The sequence below is a fragment of the Terrapene carolina genome, unplaced genomic scaffold, assembly GCF_002925995.2.
Source record: "Terrapene carolina triunguis isolate 2854851 unplaced genomic scaffold, T_m_triunguis-2.0 Scaffold141, whole genome shotgun sequence".
Taxonomy (NCBI): Eukaryota; Metazoa; Chordata; order Testudines; family Emydidae; genus Terrapene; species Terrapene triunguis.
The window spans coordinates 4,617,041-4,635,926 of record NW_020664492.1 but is presented as its reverse complement, the minus strand read 5'-3'; the positions used below and the strand labels follow the sequence as shown (position 1 = coordinate 4,635,926).

General features: G+C 41.4%; 1 protein-coding gene across 3 annotated transcripts in view; it reads right to left on the bottom strand.

Moving 5' to 3' along the window:
• Positions 1 to 5,523: 5,523 nt before the first annotated feature.
• LOC113406815 (protein POLR1D-like) overlaps positions 5,524 to 18,886 on the bottom strand; it is a 25,065-nt gene continuing 11,702 nt past the window's right edge. Inside the window, exons 2-4 of one of the 3 annotated variants that reach the window (XM_026653563.1) lie at positions 13,821 to 13,895; positions 6,160 to 6,447; positions 5,524 to 5,730 (exon numbers count right to left, since the gene is read on the bottom strand). In XM_026653563.1, the coding sequence (XP_026509348.1) occupies positions 6,177 to 6,447; positions 13,821 to 13,895 (346 nt within the window). In that variant the 3' untranslated portion in view covers positions 5,524 to 5,730; positions 6,160 to 6,176. Of the gene's footprint in view, positions 6,448 to 13,820; positions 13,896 to 18,886 lie in introns of all 3 variants that reach the window. The other 2 variants (XM_026653564.2, XM_026653562.1) reach the window with 2 other exon arrangements.

Sequence of the window (18,886 nt, the reverse complement as noted above, 5' to 3'; positions counted from 1 at the left end):
TTCCCCTCTGGCTCTTACATGGAGGCGCGGCCAGGCGGTTCTGCGCCCTGCCCCATCCACAGGTGCTGCCCCTGCAGCTCCCATTGGCCGTGATTCCTGGCCAGTGGGAGCTGTGGGGGCAGGGACAGCATGCAGCACCCCCTGGCTGTCCCTACGTGTAGGAGCCAGAGGGGGAACATGCTGCTGCTTCCAGGATCTGCGTGGAGCGGGGCAAGCCCTCAACCCCGCTCCCTGGTGGGAACTCGAGGACCGGATTGATTAAAACGCCTGAAGGGCCGGATGTGGCCCCCGGGCCATAGTTTGCCCACCCCTGCCCCATAACATGAGAGAATAATGCTTTTACGACAAGGAATACAGGAAACGATGATAGCTATTGTTCTCTTCACCTGATTTCCCCCTTGCTATTTCAGAATGTTAGTGTTGCCATGTAAACTGTTAACCAGCTACCACTTTCCAACCAAGAGGAAGCTGTCTTTCATGGGCAGCTGAAACAATTATTTCTCTTTTCCTTAGTGAGCTCACAGAGTCTATGAAGCAAAATTAGCATTTGTAAAGTGCTCTGATATCCTCGAAGGAGAAGTGCAAAAGTGTACTATCACCTTATGGCTCCCACCAGCACGCAGAGATCATGGAGTATGGAGAAGCGGAAGCACAGGAAAGAGTAGTCTGCCTGTTCTGCCACTAGGAAACGGTTGCATGGTCCCATGATGGGAGTTACTTTTGGCTGGTAGCCACTTCAGAGAATCCCTCCCATGGGAGACTTAGTAAATTGGAAGCACAGCACCACTCAGTATAGTGGCTGCTTGAAAAGACCCAAAATAATACTTTCCCCCCTTCCTTTTTCACCTTTATTGAAGAATTGTCAGAGGGACTATTTTAGGCAGTATCACTGCACCCTATGAACATATCCTTGATCTGAAGTCAGTTTTACCTTCTCCTCAAAACAGGCTGGTGTGTTGTCCCAACAGAAAGCCAGTAGTATTACTAGCTTCAGATGTCGAATGTCTAGATTAGAATCATTTGAGGAAGGAGGAAGAAAAGTAGGCACAGGAAAGAGGGCAAAATGTGACAAAATGTTGGTGGGAGGGTAACATTGGGCAGGGGTTCCCAAACTTTTTTCCCTAAGGCCCATCTGTGCTGCTTCAGTAGGCATGGTGGCCCACTATTAACATGCGTCCGTCAGGGAGAGGGGCCCAGTGAGCGTGCGCGGCCATCTTGCCGCAGCAGAGACTAGGGCCAGCAAGAGGGCAAAGGGGCCAGCAGGTGCCACAGCCAGCCCCCCCCCCCCCCCCCCCCAGCAGCCTGCTGAGTGCCTTGAGCTGGTCACCTGGAAGCCCTGCCTGTCACCCACCCAGCACTCTGGCTGCCTCACAGACACCCACTCCGTAGGAATTAGGAAAGGACTCAAGGGCTGCCAATGACGGGCAGAGGCAGGTGCTCAGGCTGGGCCTCGCTGTTACCTTGATGGTCCTGATCACGTCGTTGTAGTCTCCAGGCAGAAACAAAGGGGCACTGCCAAGCCCGGTCCCTGAGGCTGATACTCCAGGGGGCCCAATAGCCACAGATCATGGGGTGCAGCAAGTGGGAATGGCCATAGGGTTACTATATTCAAGTTCCCCCATAGAGGACACTGCCGGGGGGGAGGAAGGGGGATACAGCTGGGGAGTATTGGAGGGGTGTGTGTGCACTGAGAGGGGTATTTGGGGGTGCTGGAAGGGGTACTTGCAGCCTCATTCTCAAGGTGGGGGACAGTGTTGTGATCCCTGGCACAGTGACAGGTGCAGGCTCGGGACAGTGCAAACCCATCAGTCAGTGTCTCTCTGCAGGCCTCTCTCCCTCCCCAGGATGGGGCTCCAGGGCCACGCCCTGTCACCCCTCCCAGCCAGGCTCTGAGGCCACGCGACAGAGCAGGTGGCCTGAATGAGAGGTGCCTGGCAGTTCTGCTTATGGCAGCAAACCCTCCAGCCGCCCTGGGAGCCACCACCTCTCGGGACTGGCCCCTTCTCCTCTGCCCACCGCCTGGCAGCTCTGCTTTGCCTTCTGCCCACCAGGGGCGCTGAGCTCCTCTGACCCTGAGCCATCGCTGGCTGCCACTCCGCCAGTGTATACAGTTTGGGGGAGGGCAACAGCCCCCCATTCACCCTCACCAACTCAGCCCATGGCAGACCACACAGGACTGTGTCATGGCCCACTGTCTGGGAACTCCTAGCACAAACTGTATACATTAGGGCACAAACCCTAAACTGATAGTGAGTTCTACACTGAGATTTCACCAACCAAGTAACAAACAAACTCCTCAAGCACTATAGCAGCCTAACCATGGAGTCACAGACAGTCCTTTGGTACTTTGGTCTCTTGCCACCCAGGCAAACTTGCCTTTGTGACAGATGGTCCCTTACACCAAAAATCACAACACTATTCAGGTTACTCCCAGTCCCAAAGGACCAGTCACTTACCTTTGGTGTGAGTTTTAAGGTGCAATTGACCTAGGGTAACGTATAGCCAATCCTATAATAAACTAAAGATTTATTAACTAAGAAAAAAATAAGAGCTATTTACAAGGTTGAAGCAGGTAAACACACAAATGAGTTACAGTGTTTGGTTTCAAAAGTTAACAAAAACTGCTATGATGTGCAAGCTTTTTATGTCCTCTAGAGCTAATCCAAGCCAAGCAGCTTGGGGATCCCTTGCTTGTGCTTAGAAAATTTGCCCTCTCCAAATTCCAAGCAGCATAGTGATACACTTCTTTCTGGTCAGGGATTTTTATTCCATTCCCCCAGAGTTCAAACTTATGGGACAAGTGTTTGTGCCTGTCTCCTCTTCATGGGTGTGGTGTGGGGAGGCAATCAACAAAGTCTTTGTCCTTTGATGTTTCATAGTGCCTCATTTGGTTTCAATGGGCCTTCTTGTGTACAAGACCAGTACTTTACATTAATAAATGCTTCTTTCCTATTTGGGGAGTTACACAGTTACAGACGTTTACAATGCAAACACTCACCGTAATTTTATACCATGGGATATAGATGTTATGAGATCAATACATGGAGCATCCTACAAGCATTTCATCAAGTCTAAACACTAAACACATTCTTATAAATAGGGCCCCACCAAATTCACCATCCATTTTAGTAAATTTCACGATCATAGGATTTTAAAAATGGTAAATTTCAGTTTCAGATATTTAAATCTAAAATTTCAGTGTTGTAATCATGTGGGTTCCAACCCAAAAGGGAATCGGGTGCGGGGGGGCACAAGGCTATTGTAGGGGATTGCAGTATTGCCACCCTTACTTCTGCGTTGCTACCAATGGCACCACTGCCATTAGAGCTGGGCTCCCAGCCAGCAGCCATGGAGCTTCCTGCAGCCAGGGGAGGTTCCTGGAGGTGGGTCTGACCCAGTCCCAGGAGCAGCCCATGCAGGGGAAGAGGAAGTCCCATCATTCCCCAGCCCGGCCGGGACTAGCAGCTGGAGCCTGGCACATGGTAGGAGCCCCCAGCCCTGCCCCTCCCTGGCTCCGGGCCCAGAGCTCAGGGGCTAAAGCGGCCTTGGGCTGTGTGCAAATGAGTGTGTGGGGGTGACCATGGTGCTTCCCTGACCATGGCGCCCTGGGCGGTCACCCACCCATAAGGCCAGCTCTGCTCCCCACAAAGTCATGACCCCCCCATACCAGGCCAACTTCTCTTCCGCACTGCTGCTGCTGGTGGTGCTGTCTTCAGAGCTGGGTGCCCAACCAGCAGCCACCACTCTCTGGCCACCCAGCTCTGAAGGCAGCGCAGAAGTAAGGGTGAGAATACTGAGACCCGCCTCCACTAGCCAGATTTCATGGGGAAGACCAGATTTCACAGTCCATGATGCATTTTTCATGGTCATAAATTTTGTATGGCCCTACTTATAAACTTAAAATCTATTTTAACAATGCTAATACGGAGATGAGCCAGACTGGTTTCCAGCTACGCATCTGGCAGTGTTCAGTGAGGCCTAGAGGCCTTGGCATGAGCTGGCACCTAGTCTGCCAGAGTCACAGCACACACACGCAAAAGGAATCCTATCTGGAAGAGTACCTCATCAGACCAGAAGCACTGCCTCCTAGGAAAGGGGGACATTTTGGTCAGATCTAGGAGGCGTGTCCAGGAGTGAGGCCCCACTGTTTTAGGCACCGTAAAAACAGACTACAGAACAGTTCTTTCCTTGCAGAGCTTACAATCTGAGTTTACAAAAAAGATGAGACACAAAACTGATAACCCATCGTCAGAAGCCCAGAACTACTAACTTACAATCCCTCCCAATTTCCCCCTCAAACAAACCACCCTTCTCACTCCCTTTCCCTGAGTCTAGCTACCAAAGCCAAGATCCTTTGCTACCATTGCTCAGAGTTCTCTTCCCATCTTCCCTGCCCCCACAGCAGAACAGTGAGCCTCACTGTGGGAAGAAATAGGAAGGTTTTTTCTCCCCATTTTGTTTTTCAGAAACCTGTGAGGGGTGTGCTCAAGACCACTTCCCCTCCCAATGGAGGGGCCAGGGTCCATGCTCACCCCTAGGGGCAGGGGCCCACATGGCCTGGTCTCTGGCAGCAGCTCAGAGCCATTTTCCCTCTCCAGGGAGGGGAACACTGAATTTCGCAATTCTGAAGTGGGGGGGGGGGGGGAAATGTGGTCATAACTCTTATTTTTTACCTCTATATTCCCTCTTTGGTATGACATAGTCCTAATTGAATATATTTCTGAAATGAACCCTTATTTAAAGCACTGGCAGATATACTTAGTAGAATTCAAATGGTGGTAATATTCATGACTTATATTTTCAGTATAATTTTTTTTTGTTATTTTAAATTTAATGAAAAATGAATATTGTTTAAAGTTAATTATATATTGTGGCCCATGAAATCTGGCAATGTCCCTTTAAGGAAGCCTTTCAAAAAGACTGAGTCCTCTTATGCAAGAGTATTTTTAAGCTATCATATTTAGGTTTATTCTAAAGTTAGAATCAAGCAATTTTAAATGTTCACTTTCCCCAAGTTTACAGATGATACATGATGCATCCTCAGTTAACAGGTTTCAGATTTATTCTCAACTCACTTGAAACAAAAACTAAGCCATATGCTCATTCAAACAGTTATGTCTGAGGATATTTAAATCCCAAATGCTTCACAAAACAAGTAACCAGAACACAGAGAATAAAGACATACAGAGTATATTGATGTGTAATTACATTTATGAATTTTACCACTACAAAATTGTCATACAAGCATTGAAAGTTGTTACATCAGTGGTTAGAAAACATTTTTTTAATCCTTGCTCTGTGACTCTAGTATTATATCTAATTGGAAAATTCACAGGCCTGGATAGAGACATGGTAATGTTAGCTGCTGAGGTTGTTTTCAAAGCACTGTCTCTATGTTTTTCACACTACTTCCTCTGAAGAAGGAAGTCTAAATACAGACAGAAGTATTGCATCTAGAGTTTATTACTACTACTGTTTGTCATCCCTTCTGATCAGTTTGTAGAACACATGCGAACAGTGAACCATATTACATATTCCATATTACAGATAATTCCTCCTAGGTATTAAAGCTAACATTGCCCATTTTAAATTTGTTCTTAACACTAAAGAAAATATCTATAGAAGTCAGCAGTTCTCTCAGTAGATAGATATTGACCTCTTACAAGCTACAGAAAGTGTACATGTGGGCTAGGAGTGCTCAAGTCTTCCTTTCTTCAGATCTGATCTATCCTGAAAAATTAACATCAACACAAATGAAGTTTTTAAACTGAGTTTAGCATTAAAGTTACCATTAATTTTGCATGTAAATACACATTTGCTTACATTAAATTCCAAAAAAGTAAACTGACTAAAAGAGTCATACTGAACAATGAAATATATTAACTTGCAACACCCACTGAGAGCAAGTCCCTAAGTTTAATTAGGGATGGGGAGAAAAAGGGAGAAGTACATAGTTCTAAACTAATCAACAAATTAATGTTGTACTTTATTTTCTCTTAAGGAGCCCCAAATAAAGTCCTATAAAACCACTCCAAGATTATTTCTCACAAAAGCTAAGAGATCTGTATTGAACAAGATCTTCTTTTTAAAGACTAATAAACATCCCCACAGTTCAAGGTTTAATTACATTCTTGGCTTATAACAGCACGTATTCATCACCTTCTCTGTTTGCTTGGTCACTTTTCGTACTTATCCTTTGTGTGCCGGCTCCTGTTCCGGTACCTAGGAGGAGAATAGCTGACTCTTCTTCTGGCCTGAAAGCTGGGTGTGTAAGGATAAGTTCTATGTTTCTTTGGTTTTTCTTCTTTCCTGCTCTCACTTGGCTCAGGCGGTTTACTGTCCTCCTCCTGTTCGTGTTCTTCGTCTTGCTCTTTTTGGGAGGGTAACGTGTTCTTAATAGTATTAATAAGAAATCTTTTATTTGTACCTGCAAGAGGGCACTTCATCCTGTAAAGACATTTCAAAGTAATCATAAAACAACATCTTAACACAAATATAAAAGTTCCACATGAGAATTCCCCACAATTTTTAGAAAGATTCAAGTTTGTGGTTTTGGCTTTCCTTGCATGCCACCTAGTGTAAACTCTGAGTACAGGAAAAGACATGCAGGATGTTCCCATTCCCCTTTTCTCATAGTCTTAAGGCTGGAAACAGAATGGTTGTGTTACTTTAATAAGGAGGAAATACAGATTAGAGAAAAAAGATGTGGAGACTGAAGCTTATGTTACATTCTATATATGTGGACTTGCATAGTTCATATTAGAAATTATTTGTCAATGCTTAAATTATCTGATTTTTTAATAATAATATATCCCAAGTCTGAGGGGAAAGGGCTGCAAGATCATGTTTTACACATTCAGTGTAGTTTATTTAATGAATTGAGAAATTTAGAAAGTAAAAGGCATTTTTGCATTAGGAACATCAAGCAGTTATAGCAATAAAATAGATAGGCTATTGAAGTGTTTAACTTAGATTTGGGAAATGTCTTTCAAAAGAAATGTTTATTTTTCAAAAAACCCAAGATATCAATCCCCTTTTTTCCCTTTTATGTTTATAATCTTACCAATTTTTCTTTTTATCAGCTAGTTTTATTAACTAAATATTTTGCACTTATTTCATTCCTCTCGCTAGGATTAGCTCTTTACAATCTTTTATTCCCTACATGTGTCATCTACTAAAACATGCATTGAATAAAACTGAGATTGTTCAGTATCTGATTTAGATTTTTTTTTCTGCTGTAAAAGTTTCTGAGATTTGTTTTACCCTTGTGAGTTGCACTGACATTTTTCTCTTTCTTTGTTTAGAGTTCATGTGCAGGTTGAAAACCTTCAAAAAATTTCTCTACAAGTTGATTCAGTAGATGGCACTCTGTCCTCTAATTGTCAATGAATGACCCAGAATCATATTAGGGACCACAGTGCTGTTGGAGGCAGAATGTTTTGTATGAAATATAAGAAATACATCCTGATCATTTGCGGTCATTCAGAGCCTATGCCTATTTCTGGGAAATTAGGGCTACTAAACCCCACTGTACAGGGGAGATTATTACTGTGCAGCTCCAGTCTGTACATCTAGCATCCTCCCTTAATTTCAACTGGATACAGTATTCATTCTTGTCCCACAGGAATTTGCATAGCACTGCTAAACAGTTATCAAGCTTCACTCCAATGGTGGTTTCATTTCTGTATTTAAAGAAATGATTTATATAGAATACATGATGATATGTGGTGATATAAATGTTTGATTGGCAAGAGTTATGGATAATTACTCTTGAAGTAAAGCCTCAAGGGAATTATGCAGGTCATTCCAGAAGAGTTCCAATGAAAGAGTTATGCCACAACATCTATTTTCTGTGATTTACAGAATAGATCATTTTAGCTGCATGTAAATCTGGGATCTTTCAGCCGCACAAGTCCAGATGAATGAGAAAATGGAGTACAAATAACTTCTAAGAAGTTATTTAAAATAGCTGTTCTATAAATCAGGGTAGAAAGATTTAGACATTAAGGATCTGATTTTGAAAGGCATTTAGGAGTTGTGGTGCTTGATGTTGCAACGCCTAACTGATTTAGTAACCTGAATCTCATTTTTGAAAGGGATTTAGGCACCTAGGAACCTGAATTCCTATGGGATTTAGGTTCTTAAGTGCCTAAATCACTTTTGGAAATGAGATTTAGGCTCCTAAATCAGTTAGGCATTGCAAGGCCAAGCACTGCAATGCCTAAATACCTTAAAAAAACCTGGGATTCATTGTTTAAGTGACTGGAAAGGTAGGTTTACTAGTTTTCCAATATGATAGGGCTTCCATTTCAAACTCCTAACACTCAGGGAATGTTTTGACAGATATGCTGGGACACAAGATAAATTCAGAAGTACTGAATAACACAGAACAGTAAGCATTTGCTTTGTTGTGTGAACCATACTTCTGTCCTGACTGAATGGCTTCTCAATGCAGGTGGGAATGAGGACCAAGATCAGACATGTTCAAAGAGATTTGGATTGAGTTAACCAACCTTCCTGAGAGAATGGGGAATAAGCCAAAGGACAGAAAGAGAAGTAAACAAAGAACAAGTTTGGGCAGATAATATACGTTTTCAAGAGTGGGAGTGGGGTGGTTGTCTGTTTTCCTTTACAAAGAGCCTGTCTTTGGTATAAAACAGCCAGACAGCTTCTGGAAAGACAAGACTTTATGGAAGCATTCGCACAGACTGGAAGGACAAGTTACGATAGCTGACAAGGCTAGGCCTGAATGATCAAGCTCAGAATTTTTTCCAACATGTTGGAAAACTTACCAACAGCTTTAAACCTTTGTGCCTTACCTTCTTAAACTATTAGGGCAGCTTTTTGCAGCCTGTGCCCAGATGAAAACTTTAAATGCTTTGCATGTGTCTGTTTGCGTTAGCTTTTTATTATTATTTTTAAGCAAATGTACAGTTTTAGCACTGATGTGCATGGCACAATACGAGGCAAGACAGTCCCTGCCTTTATAAAACAATCTCCTTAAATAAATAGCATCTTGTTTAACTGTTTGTTTTTGATGGTACAGTGGCTGCCTGCACAACACTGAGAATGAAGGGAACAGTCCTCTGTGGAGGAAAACTGATGGTGAAACAGGAGTCATGGGCTGGGGTCTGTGCTGGCATGAAGTGAGCCCTCAGAGCTTAGCAGCAGAGGGAAAAAAATAACTCATTACAGTGAGATATCAATCTTTAGGTTTTAGTGATCTAGGAGTAAATGGAGCAAATCATCATCTTCAAGACAGTATTCCCTGCTCTTTCTTAATCCAGTCCAGGCTCCTGCCATGCTAAGATACTAAAGAGAGGGAGAATAAAAGCATTTGATGTACATACTTTTTACTTTTTAAAATGGTGGTAGTTTGAATATGAACAGTTTGGACTGCTCAAGTAGGACAGAAAAGATGGACTAGTGGGCAGTATGCATGGGAAATGGTCAGATGTGCAAATTTAAGGTAGTTTATTCCCTAGTTACACAAATAAAGGGATTTTTTCCATTTCATCAGCAGATGTTGGTACATTTATTATACTCTCACGTGGTGGCGATATCCATATTACATTCTAACTTTGACCACATCACCTGCAATCTCCCTCATGTATTGCGATATTCTAAACCTCTGCTTCAAACAGTCTCAAATTTTTCATGCCTCCTTATCTCCCTCAAAAATGCAACTCTCCATCTCCCCAAAATTACATTGGAGGCTGACAGTAATATTCAGTCCTGGACCAGTATCTTTCCTGGTCTGGATACCTTATGACAATGCTGCAAAACTAGAGATGGAAGTATTATTCCATCTCTAGAAAGGAAATGGAAAGAAATGATTCTTCTAGCACCAGAAAGTTTCAAGACCACTGGATACTATAGTCAAGACATTTTTATGTCTACAAATAGCTATTTTAGCTTAATTTTAAGAAGGCATTGTAAATGTCAGTGTTATTTTTCCTCCCCTTCTATACTGGGTGTGTAACTAAACTGGACTCCTAACTAAGGATTATGGCTTTCTGGATGAAAGGAAATAATAAATAATTCCAGGATTACTTCAAAAGTATTTTTATAAAGATGTGTATCATGTACACAGTTGTATTGTGAAAAATAAAGTTTGGGAGTGACCTGTATTACTCACTGGTGGACTTCACCAAGTGTGAGCAATGGTGGGAAAATTTTAGAATGTTTCTTTAGGGTAGACAAGCCTCGTGAGGCAAGAGCCCTCGCCTCACTAAGGGCTAGTCTACACTGGCAGCGCTAAAGCACTGCCGCGACAGCATTTTAATGTGCCTTGTGTGGTTGCAGCACAGTGCTGGGAGAGAGCTCTCCCAGCGCTCTAAAAAAACCCCACCTCAACAAGGGGCGTAGCTCCCAGCGCTAGGGCAGTGTTTACACTGGCGCTTTATAGCACCGCAACTTGCTGTGCTATGGGGTGTTTTTTCACACCCCTGAGCAAGAAAGTTGCAGCGCTGTTAACTGCCAACGTAGACAAGCCCTTAGTAAAATGTACACTTTTAGCCCTTGCCTTATTGAAGGTCTGATCCACAGAAGTCGATGGAAATCGTGTCTTTGACTTCAAATGATGCAGGATGGCAAATATGCATTTTCTACAAGACAGAGCATTTTACTGCTGACTAGCAAACAGTTCCACAGAATGGAATTTGTGCTTATTGTTTTTCATTTAAAAAAACCCTAGGAGCTTAAAAATATTAAAAAACATTAAAGTTTCAAAGTGAAGTATGCATAAAGCACGGGTTCTCTGGTACGTGGGGGAACGTATGTGAACATATTATAAAGTGTGAACATATTATAAAGTGTACAGTCCATTACACCACTTTTACTCCACAATATCAATGTGATTGTATGTTTTTAAAAGTATTCTAAAAATAAGTTACCTTAAACACAAGATGATAGCTTCATAATAGGAACAAAAATCATGCCTCTGGTCTTGTGGGTTTAAGTCAAAAGCGTAATGGCATTTTAATATTTGTAGTCCAACTGTTACACATCCTAATAAGCAACGAGCCACCTTCCTTTTCAAACTAATATCTGCCAAACAACTGCAGATGAATAGTAGCACTGCATTCCAGAGCATGGTGGTACTTCCTGTTTGTAAAACTGATTAAGACACTGGGCCAGGACAGTCTAATCACTTTGACTTAGCAACAGGCACCCTGTGTATTGCATTTCTATGTGGAGCATAGGAACACTCATTCACTGCAACTGTAGGCTTGAACTTAGAGAGGAGAAATAGGATAGGGACAAGCAGCAATCAAAACAAACAACAACAACAGGAATGATCTCAAAGCATTCCTGTTTTAGCCCCAAGTTTGGTATCCTACAATGTTTCTGACTAAGGATTTCTATTTAGTATTAAATAGAAAATAGCGTATAGACACAGAACAGGAATTATTTAAGGTTGCGCTAAGAGTATAGTTAGAAGTACAGACATGAAATGATCTTTTTCTTCTTTCTGCCCCTTCCCCAACTGTTCTCTTGTAACACATCCAGCTGTACAGATTTGCTCAAAACTAAGGGTTTGTCTACACAGAGTTTTCATACCTCTTTGACTATGATCTGTCTACACTACAGGTGTTCTAGCAACAGAGCTATGACACTGTAGCTCTAGTGTAGGGACAGACTATAGTGACGGAAGGTTTTTCTATCACTGTAGGAACTCCACCTCCCCGAGTGAAGGTAGCTAGGTGAAGAGAAGCATTCTTCCATTGATCTAGCCGAGTCTACAGTGCATCTACAGTGCTCAAGGGTGTGGATTTTTCATACCCCTGAGCGCCGTAGCTATGTTGATGTAAGTTTTAAGTTTAAACCAGGCCTATAATGGTTTAGAAACAGATGTAGTTAAATTGGTACAACCCCATACTGGGGATACAGTTAGAATCACCTTTATACCAAAATAACTGCATCCCCACTAGAGGGTTGTACTGCATTACTATTTTGGTATAAAAATCACACTTCTAACCGAAATAGTTAAATTGATATAAATCCCTGTGAGTACACCAGGTCTAAGACTAGGGGTACGTCTACACTTAAAATGCTATAGCAGCAAAGCTGCAGCTGCGTCGTTGTATCGCTTCAGTGTAGACACTACCTATGCTGATAGGAGGGGTTCTCCCACCAGTGAACGAAATTCACTGCCTCAAGAGGCAGTAGCTAGGTCAACAGATGAGTCAAGAATTCTTCTGTTGGCCTAGCAGTGTCTACACCAGGGGTTAGGTCGGCATAGCTACATCTCTCAGGGTTGAGGTTTTTCACACCCAACTGACATTGCTATGCAGATGTAACTTTTAAGTCTAGACCAGGGGTTGGCAACCTTTCAGAAGTGGTGTGCCGAGTCTTCATTTATTCATTCTAATTTAAGGTTTCGCGTGCCAGTAATACATTTTAACATTTTTAGAAGGTCTCTTTCTAGAAGTCTATAATATATAACTAAACTATTGTTGTATGTAAAGTAAATAAGGTTTTTAAAATGTTTAAGAAGCTTCATTTAAAATTAAATTAAAATACAGAGTCCCCTGGACCGGTGGCCAGGACCTGGGCAGTGTGAGTGCCACTGAAAATCAGCTCACATGCCACCTTTGGCATGCGTGACATAGGTTGCCTACCCCTGGTCTAGACAAACCTATGTGAAAAGACTGATCCTTTTAAGCAAGTTACCACTGTACTTTAACCCATTTGCAGCTACTTTAAAAACAAATCACATGAGAAGCCTACTGGCGGTGTGGTCATACCATTACTTAAGGTGTATAGCTTCCATTTGCGAGAGTCAGGGCTGTCTTGTCTAAAAACGGATTTAAACCGGTTAGAAACTGGTCTCACTAAACTGGTGCAATCTGCATGTGTGAACAGTCTTAAATTTGTTTAAGAGTTCCTGATATCAAAGACATCAAAACCAATTTGAGACAGATGAACCATGCCTCTGATCAAATCACTGAATTTATTGTATTACAATACTATGTGCAGGTACACTTTGAAGGAATAACTATGAAAATTAAAATACTGCTTTTTATTCCAAAATAATGCTATTAATAGTTGTCATAATGCATACTAAAAGTATCAACAATTTTAGCTTTCTTTCCATTAAAATTAATTGGAGGACAATTAAAATCCCCTGGATTTTATTTAAGATTACATTAAAAATCTTGAGCAAAAAAAACCACCTTCCAAAAGTGTATTTTACTTTGAGTTTATAGACTGTTGTAGTTTAAACAGAAATTTACTGAAAAAGGACAATTTATATTAAAAATATTTGCCGTAAAGTTTGCTATGACATTTGTATTTTTAATCTTAAAAAAAACAAAAAACAAAAAACAATCCAAACCGAGTACAAATATGAACATTTACTGGCCAACATGCAACTACATCTATGTTGAAACTAACTATCAAATATGTCCCAGGCTCATAAATATCTTGATTGAAATTTGATACAGTGACCATTGTGATAAGAACTTGCCACTACAAAAAGTGCCACTTGTACTCCAACTGGTATATGCTGTAAATACTTGGTACGGCAATCTTCACTCAGGCAGAAATTTCTTCAATTTCTACCCTAGTCAGCGGAGTTAAAGTTTTTGCATCTCCTGTTATCATGTTTGGAGAAATCTATTTGTAAAGTCAATAAAATAAATGTTTTAATGTTATGCTATTAAAAACTAAAAGTTGGAGATGAAAGCTCTGCCATATGTTAAGTGTAAAGTTTATATGGTTTAATTTTTTGATACTGCTTAGTGTCATTTATTTTTCATTCCATCTATATTTAAAGGTACGGTAAATTTTTTCATTCAATTTGTATCGGAACTTACCAACCCATAGCTCCCATTGTTTCAGCTCTGGTTTTCCCACGCTTTGCCTCTTTAAGAAGCTCTTCTACTGCCTTTCTAGATATGAAAAGGGAAAAAAAAATATTAAAAACAGATTTATAGACCATTTAAGAAAGAAACTGAACTCTTGGAAGTACAGAAAAGTTGGCTCATATGTTGAAGTGACAATGCCACCAATCTGTGTAAGGTAGCGATTCAAATGGAAGAGGTCGCAACTAGTCATCATTTTCCTTTCATTGTCATAGTCCAAATCTTTACCCAACAAGATAAAAAACAGAAAGGCAACAGTAGCAACAAAATGCATCACTTTACATCTACTCACATTAAAAGCCACCAGTCATTAAAGAAACTGAAGACACATCACTTACATTATTTATTTCAAATTTTAGAGTAAACAACAAGTTTTACTACTCTACAAATACAGTCTGCTCTAGGACATAACACTGGAAAACAATAGTGCTTATCACCAACTTATGAAGTACCCCGTTTAGCGACTTCTCTCAGTGGTCTCATCTATTCTAAGGACTGGTCTATACCTAAAACTTAGGTCAATCTTGCTACATCACTCAGGGCTGTGAAATTTCACAAACCAAACCCCCTACTGTAGGCACAGCTAGGTCGACGGAAGAATTCTTCCTTCAACCTAGTTACCACCTTTCAAAAAGGTGGATTACCTACATCGATGAAAAAAACCCTTGGTTTGCTTTCCTGTCCTGCACATGAAGTGCAAGTTGTTGGCTGTGCTGGAGGAAACGACTCTTGGATTGGAGGTGCAAGTTGAGATGTTACTGAGAATCAGAGAAGCTGAGGAGATCATATACAGCAAGGGTTGGGAAACACCATTACCCCAGGTACTGGGAAGAACAGAGCTGGACACAAAGGAACTGGAGAGAGAGAGAGAGAGAGAGTCAGAATGAAGGCCTGGCAGTTCGTAACCACCACAGGCAAGAGGTCATGGTGGCATTCTACATGGCTGTAGACAGAGAAGAATAGGCAGGCTATGGCCACCAGAGAGAAGGAACCAGGAGGAATTCCACACAGCTAGAAGTTTCAAATCAATACCAGGTCCTCAACATGGAAACTATGCAAGATACCTCTCATGATCCAGCAGGCCCAATAGAACAGAGAGATGTACAGGGGAGACAAGTAGATGCCAGCTTGGCCCAACCTGTAAGAAAATCAAGCTTGCCCGCAAAGAGCTTTCTAACGATCCAAGGAAGACAAAATATCCTTAATGGAGAGTCAATACTCAGAAGACTCAAAAGAACATTCTGAAAGGGTCAGGAAGACAACAGGACAGTGTGCTGCCTTCCTGGAGCCAAGACACAAGATGTCAAGAATAATAGGTAGGCAAGGATCCATAAGTGATGATTCATATAGGCATTAATTAATCTCACTGGTAATAGAAGACTAGAGGGAATTCCGAAGCATGCTGAGGAGGAAGACTGTCCAAGAGATCTTCTCTGAGATCCTTCCTGTCCCATGAAAAAAGGAAGACAGAAACGAACCACTAGTTACATGGTGTCTTTGGGTTTTGTGGAACATTGGTCCACCTTCTGTGAGGAGAAGGGACTGTATAGTTTGATGGCCTCAACGTCAGTAGAAGGGGAACCAATTTCTTCAGGGACAGGATGGGTAGAGTAGTCAGGAAAGTGTTAAACTAATATCAAAAGGGGAGAGTAAAAAGAGGGAAGATATGAGCAATCAGCACAAAATCGAGATATTCAGAACAAAATTAATCAAGGAACCAAAGAACGTAAAAAGAAGAAATTCTTTAATTGCCTCTACAACAATGTTAGGAGCCTGGGTAACAAACAAGGAATTGGAATTGCTCATTTATGAGAATAAATTCAATCTAGGTGGTATTACTGAAATGTGGTGGGATGACTTACATTATTGGAATGTGAAAAAAAAATCAATGGTTATAACCTATTTAGGAAGGATCGAGTGGGCAAAAGATGAGGGGGAGCAGCACTCTATGTCAAATATGCATTACCTCTTTCTAAGTCACTAATAACTCGGAAAAAAATTACCTTGAATGATTATGGATCAGGGTCCTAACCAATAAAGCAAAAGATGGGGTATTAGTGTCTGCTACAGACTACGAAATCACACTAGGGAACAGGCTGACTGCCTCCTTATTCACCTATCTATAATGTGTAGGGAAAAAAAACAGAGAGATCATGGGGGACTTCAATTTGAATGACACGTGGCGATCTTATGCTGCTGGTACTAGAACATCCTGGGAATTTCTAAATACTACATATGATAATTTTCTAACTCGGATGTTGCATCGAACACAGGGGAATTCTATATTAGACCTCAACTTGACAGATAAAGAGGGACTGATCACTAAACTAAAAATTAATGGGAGCTTAGGTACAAGTGATGATGACTTGATCACATTTATAATGTGCAAATAAAATAAAGTCCAGAGCAGGAATACATATATTTGGTATTTGAATAGGGCTAGTTTCACAAAGCTGAAACAATTATAAATCAAATCATCTGGAAGGAAGACCATAATAAAAAATGTGACTGGTGATGGGGAATTGTTTAAGAACACCTTACTAGATGCCCCAAAAGTCACAATGCCACAATCGAGAAAGAAGGCCGTACTGGTTAAAAAAACAACCTGGTTTAGAGGGGATGTGAAGGCAACTCTAAAAAATAAAATATATATAACAAATGGATGAAAGGAGAAGTTGATAGTAATGAATATACATCAGAAGTTAGGAACTGTAGAAAATAGATAAGAGAAGCAAATGGACACAAGGAGAAATCTATGGCCAGCAGTGCTAAGGACAGTAAGTTTTAAAAATATATTAGAAACAAAAAGAGTCCTGAAAATGGTATTGGTCCAGTACTAGATGGAAATGATAGAATTATCAATAATAATGCAGAAAAGACAGAAGTGCATTCAATAAATATTTCTGTTCTGTATTTGAGGGGAAAAAACAGATGAAATAGTCTCATCATATGGTGCTAACACACTTCCAATTCCACTAGTCTCTCCAGATGATGTTAAATAGAAGCTTCTAAAGTTAGACATTTAAATTAGCAGATCCACATAATTTGCATCCAATAGTTTTACAAGAACTGGCAGAGGAGCTTGCTGGACCATTAATGTTGATTTTCATTAAGTATTGGAGCACTGGGGAAGTTCCAGAAGACTGGAAGAAAACTAGTGTTGTGCCAATTTTTAAAAAGGGTAAGTGGGATGACTGGGGTAATTATAGGCATATCAGCCTGACATTGATTCTAGGCAAGATAATGGAGCGGCTGGTACAGGACTGAATTAATAAAGAATTAAAGGAGGGTGGGAAAGTGTCCAACTACAGAGAAAGAAAGGCAGGCCTCCCTAGAAATGTTCAGGAGAGGATTGCAGAGTACCTTCATGAAAGTTTCATCAAGATCTCTCAGGAAGACTCAAGGGACATCCCTGCATACATAAATAAACTGCACCACATCCCTCCCGCCCCCTACCTAGCTATGGAGAGGAACAAAAGCAGATACCAACTCTACCTCTCTTGGTTGTACTACTACCTCTTCTAGCACAAGTAAAGTAATGACAAAAGTCAAAAGATGTGTTCTGCTACTTTGAGGGTGCCAACCCTGCTATTGAAAATTTATCTACACACTTACATGAGATCCCTTACCCCCACCATGCTTTACTGGCAGGACTGTGGAGGAGTCAAAAACAGATCCTGGCTCACTGCACAGCTGGATCCACAGGTCGCCTGTCCCCCATACACCTCTTTCTCATCCACCATCTCCTCCTCCCTTTCTCACTGTACACAGCAGGGGCTTGTGATTTGGGCTCCAAGGAGGTATCCACGGGGCTGCTGGGGGTGGTGCTGGGGTCTCCACTGAGCACAGCATGCAGCTCTTTGTAAAAATAGCAGGTCTGCAGCTTGGCACCGGCTCATTTGTTGGCCCCCCAGCCTTCTGGTATGCCTGCTGCAGCTCCTTATCATTCATGTGGCACTACTGCTGGTCCCTGTCATAGCCTTTTTCCAAGTTAGAATATATGCCAGAGTGTGGCTACATTGTGGCCTTAGAATGCACCAAAAATGTGGTTTCCCAAGATTAAAGATGTTTCTGCTCACTTCCATCCAGCTATCACAGAAACATTTTACCACATTATAATCATTTCCACCAAGCAACTCTGACATGAAATTCCCTAGCCAGGTCTTCAGAATCAGTCACTAGTATTTATTTATTTATTAAGTATTTCGTGCTCTTTGGCTACATGATACACTGAGGGGAAAAAAATCCCGCCACAAAAGGTTTATGATCTATGTCAGAGACACAAATATGCTGGTGGAGCAAAATGTCTATTTTTTAAAAACTGCAGGTATTTAAATATATATACACACATCACTATTTTCGTTGGAGATTTATTATTGAAAGGCTTTGCAGAAGCAGTGTGGTTTGAGGATTTAAGTATAGGATAACTGATTGGTGCCCCAGAAGAGGGATATTCTTGTGTCAGACCTCCCACCTGTTGACTTCATAAGTAGAGCATTGTTATAAAGTTCTATACAACACCCCAGCTTCCGGGGTACGATCATCAGTTTGACTTTACCAATACTTTGTTCCTCAATAGTTTGGGGCTAGTTTTTTAAGTAAGTGCACAGTTGTGTGTCTAGTTTACACATGCAATTACCATGATTGTTCATGAAAATTGGGTATTTGCATATGGAAATTGCAATTTGTTTCTAATGCTCATATGCATAAGCAAATACTCAATTTGCAAACAGTTACAACAACTCTATGTGCAAGTCAGGACATGCAATTGTGCATGCACTTTTGTAAATCAATCCCACTGTGTTTCCCAATTATCTTTTGTGTTGTGCTAATGTAACCCTTTTCCATACTATTTCTGTAACATTAACAGAGGGCTATCTTGTGATCCATCTTGCTACTCTTGGCAATCTTAGGGTTACCATACGTCCAGATTTTCCCGGACATGTCCGGCTTTTTGGGACTCAAATCCCAGTCCGGGGGGAAATCCCAAAAAGCCGAACATGTCCGGGAAAATCCGG